The sequence below is a fragment of the Saccostrea cucullata genome, unplaced genomic scaffold, assembly GCF_032062105.1.
Source record: "Saccostrea cucullata isolate Sc308-1 unplaced genomic scaffold, CSIRO_AGI_Scuc_v1 ctg18478, whole genome shotgun sequence".
NCBI classification, from domain to species: Eukaryota; Metazoa; Mollusca; class Bivalvia; order Ostreida; family Ostreidae; genus Saccostrea; species Saccostrea cuccullata.
The window spans coordinates 908-10136 of NW_026921606.1; the positions used below are offsets into that span (position 1 = coordinate 908).

Genomic DNA, 9229 nt, shown 5'->3' on the forward strand with positions numbered 1-9229 from the left:
CTGTACAAGCAGACCATCACTATATGATTGAAGATACTTTAAATCTCTCAAAGACATATTCTTTTTATAACCCCCCCCCCCCCCCAAGAACATTACGTTAAATTAATACAAAAAAATAAATAAAAAGCAAAAATTAATATATATAAAACTCTATACCTTTCAATAATACTAGAAGAGGCTCTGATAAAATATTGAAATGAAGTTAAGCCTTCACACAAGTACTATCATATCATAATTTACTTCACCATGATTAAAGCATCCTTTAAATGTTGGTGAGGGTAACTTGAAAGTATTGTTGCAAAGTAACAGTTGAAAATTATATGTTATTTTAAGTTTTTTTTAGTCCCTCCTTATAGAAAAAAAAAAGTAGGCTATTTTTTTTTGTTGCTTTTGTTGATAATCGACTTCCTCCTAAATATGTTAGGGAAGGGGGGGTATAACACCTAAAAATATGCACTGTAAAGCTATGGGCTAGTGTAAAATACACATTCTACTGCAAAAACTATACATGTAAACATAACCTTTTGTTTAGCACCCAGTATTCATTACATTTCTTAATTCTTGTTTTACTCCACCCTTTTACTCAGTTTAAAATATAGTATATATATTTTTAGAAAATTTAATATGAAAATCAGAACAGACATTTTCTTTTTTGTAACGTCTTCTTTATACTGTATCAAATATGAAAAGTTAATTGAAGACCATTTCTTTTTATGTCCCCTAATGAAGATTCGGGGGTATAGAGTTTTAGCGTGTCCGTCTGTATGTCTGTCTGTCTATCTGGGGTCTGTTTGTCCGCAAAAACTATAACCTTCCCATTTTTTTCATTTATTGTAGCTATGACTTTCATATTTAATATGTGTATTCCTTGTGACAAGACCTTATTTTGGGTCCACCAAATTTGACCTTTTGACTTTTACCTTGGAGTTTGTCCCATTTTACACAAAAATGCCAAATTTTTACTTTGGCCATAATTTTTTAAACAGTAGATACTAGTACTCTCATATTCACATATTTTTTTGGTATAACCTTTCATTGGACACTAAAAACTTTGACCTTTTGACCTTACCTTGGAGATTTCCGTATTTATGAAAAAAACTTGAACCTTGGCCATAACTTTTAACGGTAAGGGCTAGGGTTTTCATATTCACATATGTAATCCTTGTTACATTAAACTTTCTTAAGAAACCATCAATTTTCCCTTTCCCTTTTGAGTTTGTCCTACCTTTCAAAACCTTATCCTTAGCCATTACTTTTGAACAAATGGTGCTAAGGCTTTCCTGTTTTGCAATTGTATTTCTTTAAAGACCCTATTTGGGAAAATATATTTTAAATTGCATTTTAGAAAAATTTAATCTTCGCTATGTTGGCATACGGGAGAAACTTTTTACAAACACATCTTTTTTTTAAGGGAGTTGCGGATAAAAATGGATAACCCAAAGCTATCAGGACGGACAACATCTCGATCACTATATACCATCCCGCCTTTCAAGCGGAGGATATAATAATATATAATACTGCTGATTTTTCTGTCAGTATGATGATTTCCACCATCGAAAAAAAATTTTTACCTAACCCTTTAGGCTTGATAAATCTTTTACTCCTTTAGATTCTGCAATTATTGTCATTAACCTTAAAGTATAGCTATAATTGTATAATGTTATGAGATCAACATATCATCAATTTATTCCCAATTAGCTCAAGGTGAGCATTTTGGCCAATATGCTTCTTTATCTATTTTTTTTTTTTTTGCCCCCTAAAAATTTCAGCTTTAATCCACAGGGAGTCAAAATTCTACCGGCGTCATTTTTCTTCACGTGGGTTCTGCAAATTTTTAGAGTGGTGACACTTTTTCTACGGGCAAAAGGGTCATGTTTCGACGTGATTAATGACCGGGGGTCATTTTTTGCCGATAATATTGACCGGGGTCATTTTTCGCTGTCTAAAAATGACCCCCGGTCATTATTCGATGGGGGTCATTATTCGTCTTTACACCGGCCTACTTTTTTCCTTCCTACTGGATGCCATGTCAATGCGGTGGTACGCACATATTCTGGTGTTATCCATGCATCCTCAGTACAAGGCCAATCCAATTCCACTTCTTGAGAGTTATTTATTTTTCTCACTTGCTCTAGCTGTTTTTGTTCTGTGATGGACTTTCTAAGGCCATCTTACTCGCAGGATCTTTCTAAGGCATCTGTTCTGAAGGGTGCCAATTTTTCTTTGTCTCTTGTTGTTTTCCATGTTTCACTTCCATACATTAGGACTGACAGGACTAAACTGTTAAAAAACTTTTGTTTGGATGGAACATTTTAATGAGCTCTAGAAAGATTCCTGAATCTTCCAAATTGGGACCTTTCTTTTCCCAGTATGTTGGTGATGTCCTAATCAACTCCTCCCTTTGTTGTTTTCACACCCTCAATGTAAGTAAATGTTTCTACATCCTCCAGATCCTGCCCATCAATCTTGACTTCCTCTTTTAATTCAGTGTTGAGCTTCATCACTTTGGTTTTCTCGATGGTTATAATTTGGAGGCCAGCTTGTCTATCAATTTCGTGAAGTCTTTGAGTCTTTTGCTGGATGTCTTGCAATTTGGAGAGTAAGGCAAGGTCATCTGCGAAGTCTAGATCTTCGAGTTTTGTTGCGAAATTCAACCTTATTCCTGTTGGTTCTCTTTCTGTAGTTCTTTTCATTACGTTATCTTATTCTATAACCAACAGAAATAGGAATCAAGACATTGTGCAACCCTGATTCACTCCTGTTGTTGCCCAGAACCAGTCTGTTTCTTAATTCTCCATCTTCTGATTCATATAGAGTTTCACCATTCTGACCAGTTTGTCTGGAATGCCATAAAACTTCATGATAGACCAAAGGCTCTGTGAACGGAATCAAATGCCTTTCCAAAGTCAACATAATTTACAAATAATGTTGAATTCCATTCAGTAAATTGTTCTATGGTGTTACGGAGTGTACAAATAGTTGTTCTGTTGCACTCCTCCCTCTTCTGAAGCCAGCTTGTTCCTCGCGCAGCTGTTCTTCCACTCGGATTTTTTGTATAAATATTCTGAAGAATACTTGCTTTGCACATACAAAAGTATAACACCTCTGTAATATATATCGCATACCGATCTATAACCTTTCTTTGGGATCTTCACTATCAGGCCTTTTCAATTTGGTATGTTATATTTTATGAAGGAAATATTCGTCTTTCACTGCTGGGTCGTCCTTCAGATAAATTGGGGGGCGGGGTACGGTCAGACGATCGACATGTTCCTCAAATACATGCTTTGTATACCTTTTATCATATTTTTTTTAAAAAAAAATCATTCTCTAGTGATTCAGCTCTAAATTGTTTTCCGTGTGTTTTTCAAATAAAATTGGTATACCTAAAATTGTTACTTTATTATATGATATATAAATATCAGCTCTGGTATCTTGCCCAAATGCCTGGTTAAGTACTAAGTACCTCAATTTTTGGTAAGGGGAGACTTGTACAAGTAGCTAAACTTCAATAAAAAAACTTGGGGGAAATTATATATTTTCCACACTGAGGTGCTTGGTTACGCCCCTCCCCGTCATCTATTGTACGTTCTACCCAAAGGTTCATTGACCTATTTAAAATAAAATATTATTTTATGGCATATTCACAAAGTATTACAACTGAAAAATCCTGAAAAGCTAAACACCCCCCCCCCCTTCCCCCTTCAGAATAAAATAGATGTCCCATTATTTATAGGTTCTAAAATTTTAAAATTCTTAAAGCTTCTCTTTTGCAAATACAGGGAATTCTATTCAGTAGGAGAACAATATGTTGTAGGCACGGTCGACTCATATTTTGCTGATTTAACTAATATCGACAAATACTGGTACGTCCTAATAAATCGTTTCCGGTGGAGTCGAAATTCGGACGTTTTTGAATGTTGTTGTTTTCATGAATTCTTATTTTGTGTAGGTCTTATTTAGGTTATTCTTTTCATCATCTAGCCTACTCGGTATAATATTTATCCCCAAGAGAGAGGAATTCAACAAGTAAAACGAGAACAGTTCAATGCCTAAGCGACACAAATCAAGAAGTTTGGTAAATCTCTTGATCATTGCAAACATTGACAATGAATGTTCACAGAATATCATAAGCTTACTCAAAATGAAAGATGTAAAAAGAAAAATATATACGTACTCAAATTTAAATGTTCTTAAAGAAGAACTCTTGTTTTCTTTTTGTTTGTTTTTAACAGTCGCCTAAGGCTATCTGATGTTGCTTAATGAGCGAAATGTAATTTTCTTGTAGTGGATTTATTATGAAATATAACCTGTATTTCATTTGTTATTTGATAATTATAATTTTTAGAGCCCTGCCAGATTAAAACATTCACGGAGAAGATCAGGGAGCCCTCAACCAAAAATTAAAAAAGAGCCACCATGGACACCACCTCGAGATAAAAGAAGACCAGACAGACATAGAGAACGATCTGCAGAGAGAGATGTGGCAAGAGATAAACATCATATCAAGAGAGAGCGAGGGGATAGAGAGGACAGACATACAGACAGGGTCAGAGTGAAGCAAGAGAGAGAAAACAGACATGACAGACCACACAGACAGAGAGAGAACCAGCAGAGAGAGAGGAGGCAAAATGACGACCGCAGGCGGGAAAATCAAAGACACGGTGGAAATAACCCATTCAGAAACATGGAGGAAGATGGACAGGAGTATGGCCGACCAGGTGACACTAGGGATAAAAACAATTCAAAGCCATTGGAAAAGGAGAAACCGAATTTCAGCACATCTGGAAAATTGGCAGAGGATACTAATGTTTACAGAGGTGTTGTTATTAAGTATAATCAGCCTCCAGAGGCAAGAAAACCAAAAACAAGATGGAGGCTTTATCCGTTCAAAGGTGAAGAAGCTCTTCCTGTATTACACATTCATCGACAGAGTGCCTATCTCATTGGGCGAGACCGCATTGTGGTAGATATTCCAGTGGACCACCCCTCCTGTTCCAAACAGCATGCAGTTCTACAGTTCCGACTGGTAGAATTTACGCGCAGTGATGGCTCAACTGGTCGGCGAGTTAGGCCCTACATAATTGATCTCGGCTCGGCTAACGGAACTTTTGTTAACAATAACCAGATAGAGGCTCAGCGATTTGTGGAGCTCATGGAGAAAGACATGATCAAGTTTGGCTTCAGTTCGAGGGAGTATGTGATTCTGCATGAGAAATCGGACACTTCGGAGGTGGAGGATCAAGGTGTTATCTCGGACTGAACTAATTGTGTTTGAGAAAAATGATCAGCAAACTCAGTCAAATGTGAAAAAAAGATAAATCATGTTGAAAATTGGAAATTCATGCTCTGTGTTCTTCATTCATTATCATGTTTCATCATTAGTTTGAACAGTACTGTTATATTCACTGTCATTTAAGCTGCCTCATAATCATAATTATTATCATAATTTGCATAATCCTATATTTTGTTTTAAACTTGGATGTCATCTTTAAAAAATTTGCTGTAAATTAATGGTATGCATTTCAATGTATACCAAAAGTTTATGAAGGTTGTCCAGAAATTCACTCATGTAGTGCATGTTTTCAATTCTTACATGACTATATTAAAAACCTAAGGACAAAATACTTTGTCATCATTCATTCATTTGATTTTCAATAAAAAATTTTAAAATATCTGTTTTAATAATGTATGTCATACAGTCACAGTCAATGTAACTTGGTTGATGTCATGAATATCAAACATAAAGGATTCTTTTATCTAAATTCTCTGATTTTGATTTGTATTGATGTTTTCTTTGTGTCTTTGTTGGTATTTGAAACCCTAAATCTTTGAACTAAAGAGAATTGTTGAAATTTTCAAATGTTGATATCATCCTTAAATTACATGCACATGTTCCACACACTTTGATTTTGCTCTGAGATTTTCAAAATAAAAATGAAATTCATGCAAGTTTTAAAAAATAGAACATTTATTATAAAAAAAAAAATAAGTCTCTGATGAGACTGTAGCTCTACTGGTCTGTACATATGACAAAAGAAAACTAGCACTTGGATTTGAGGATTTGCAACAGGCATCAATAGATAGAATTATGTATCTTAGTGTAGTCTACTTGTGTGCCATATTATATTGAAATCGGACCAAAATTGTAGGAGGAGTAGCATTTTAAAAGTATTTCACAGTCATTTCTACTTTTAGTAACCACGTCATCAACATTCATCATAATCAAAAGTTGATATACAGAATTATGTATCAGTATAGTCTACTTGTGTGCCAAATTATATTGAAATTGGACCAAAACTGTAGGAGGAGTAGCATTTTAAAGGCATTTCACAATTTTTCTTATTTTAATAATGATGGCAACACCATTCATCAAAATCAAAAACAGATGCACTAAATTTTGCATCTTATTGTAGTCTAAATGTATGCTTATTAAGTTATATTGAAATAAAATCCCAAACCTGTAGGTGGAATAGGGTTTTTTAAGGAATTTCACAGAAAATTCTATTTTTAGTAACCATGACAACACCAGTTCATCGGAATGAAAAATTGATGTACTAAATTATATAAGTGTAGTCTTCCTGTTTGGCAAGTTATATTGAAATCAGACCAAAACTGTAGGAGGAATAGCATATTAAAAATATGTATACAGACAGGCAGCTAGACGGATGACTGACACCTTAATATTGCATATCCTCTTCTGGTCTCTGACCAGTAGAGCTAACAAAACGTAATTCTTTTGAATAAGTTGAATCTGATTGAAGAACCAAAACCAGAAAAACATATGTAACTGTACTCTGAATAATAAAACCCCCAAGCATGATGAAACATAGCAACAGTCAGCATTGCATGCCAACAGATGATATCCAAAAAATTTCAACAGTCCTAAAATACCTGTACAGTTTACTTTTGCAGGTATATGCACATAACATTCATTGTTTCAAATATAACATCTAGTTATGGTAACCACTAACTTGGCTGTATACTGTAGATCAATTAATTTTCGCAACACCTTATTTTCGCAAGATAGTCATTGACCGAATATAATAGCAAGACAAAATTTTCACGAATTGTGTTCATTGCTCTATACAATCTTAAGGAATTCTATCATACGCTAGAATGAAATTTTCGCGAGCATAACATCTCGTGTAATTATGCCAAAATTAAATTCTCGCGAATAAAAAGTGATTTACAGTAGTTTGATACAGCAATTAAGAGTTTATCCATTTACAAATTGATCAGGAGTGAAATACCATAGACGGACCACCAGATCCTAATCCGGTACAGTGTATGTAGTTTAGATGGACTACTGTAAGTTACAGAGTCCAAGCCTTTTATATCTCAAAATAATTTTGAAGGAACTTTAAATAAATTACAGTCTTTAATGATATTGGCCTGGGTAGCTCCGTTGAAAGAGCCCTTTACTGCCATCCGACCTTTTCAGTTAGTCAAGTTCAAAATAAGAATTAAGAAAATGTAGTCAATTTATTCATCAGATGTCTGCATTGTATCACAAATCAAACAAAGATCATCATTAACAACATACATTCATTATAACATGATTTTGTTAGATACGTTTTCCCTAGATCATGTGTAACATACATATTATAAACTGAAATTCAAAGTCCATATCAACAATCGTAACAAATTTAATTTTGCTTTTTTTCTCAGTCATTTTAACATCAAAGGAATCCTGATATTCAGCACACCTCTTTCCTTTCAGGATACTATCTTTTAAAAAGGAAAAAAACATACAAGTTACAATGTACACATGAAACTACTAGATTCTAACATATTCCAAAAAAAAACTCATGGTTAATAAACACATGGTTTTATCTAGTAACTATAAGGTTGAACTATTAATATCTTTAAAAAAGAATCTGGTAAAATCATATTAAATGAAATAGTTGTAAATATATGGCAAATGTAATGGATTGAGTAGTTGTAAGTTATATATCTATGACTCTCTTGTCTCACGCATACTTCATAATGGCCTTATTTATAGGTTTACATGGTACACCTAATATTACCCTAGGATCTTTATTAAGTTTCATCAAGGCAAAATATGCAGGCTGTTTGCACATTCAAATCTGTAATACAATCTTCTGTCAATGTCTGCCACTGACATATGGCATTGATTTTCTTAGAGGGAGTTTATACATGACTGTGTGATGATTGCACTGAAAACTTTTAAATCCATTGGAGTTCAGTTGTAAATGTGTTCTAGCACCTTAATGTTAACTTCTTATTTCATAAGACCTGTATCTTGTCTCAAGAAAGTCTATTTTTACAATGTAAGCATTTCATGTACACTACTAATTTAAAAGTGTAAATCACAAATTTTTAAAGAACAACCATGAATTTTTACTTTTAATAAATGAATTGAAAAACTTTTTTTCAAAGCTACATGTATATACACATATTTCATGAAAAACTGTCATTAAATGCTTGAAAGTACAAATTACATCTGGAATATTGTAAATATCACTTGAGTCGAAGTAACTCTCTCACAAGTTTCATACAAATGACATGAAATCTATTGGGTATCCACCCTTTGCACCAATCATCCTATACCTTATAAACAATAACATCAAAATTCAAAATAACAAGCATTCAATATCATTTCATTTCGACCCAGCTCCCATGAGATAATAATAAATGAATCACATTTCCCAAGAACTTTTGTGTTGAACATTAAAGAAAGATTCTTGTCTACCATGGTTACAGAATTCAAAAAAAAAAAAAAAGTCAGTTAGAAAGATAATTTGCTATCAATTATTTTCCCTAAATTTGAACAGACATTAATAAATTCGTTCATAAAACAAGAGATAGGCCTGGGCTCTCTGTACCGTGGACTCTGTGGTCTCGCTCACACGACTGTCGCTGATGTGGTACCACCTGCCGGGTGGTACCAGACGGTCCACCAAGCTCTCCTCCTGTTCCTCCAGACTGGCGGTGCTGTTCTGCTGCTCTGGGTAGCGTTTGATACAGTCATTGATAGAGGGTGCCCCCGAGTTAATAAAGTCTCCCGTAATACCGATGTTGGGTCGGACTTTGACATAAGCTGTGTAGTGTCCGGCGTTTAGACGACCGCTGTGTTCCACTACTCCATACAAGGCATAGAGAATTTTCTTCTGTCCTGGTCTAACTCCCTAAATATGAAGAAAAGAAAACCAGTAATTATAAATGAAACCCTGTTGTATTATATTTGTATATGTAAAAACATTAA

General features: G+C 34.3%; 1 protein-coding gene across 1 annotated transcript; it reads left to right on the forward strand.

Moving 5' to 3' along the window:
- The first annotated feature begins 3881 nt into the window (after positions 1-3881).
- LOC134260424 (smad nuclear interacting protein 1-like) lies at positions 3882-5621 on the forward strand. Its single transcript, XM_062742985.1, has 2 exons — positions 3882-4078; positions 4349-5621. The coding sequence occupies exons 1-2, from the start codon at positions 4049-4051 to the stop codon at positions 5261-5263; spliced, it is 945 nt and encodes a 314-aa protein (XP_062598969.1). The 5' UTR covers positions 3882-4048; the 3' UTR covers positions 5264-5621.
- Positions 5622-9229: the final 3608 nt, after the last annotated feature.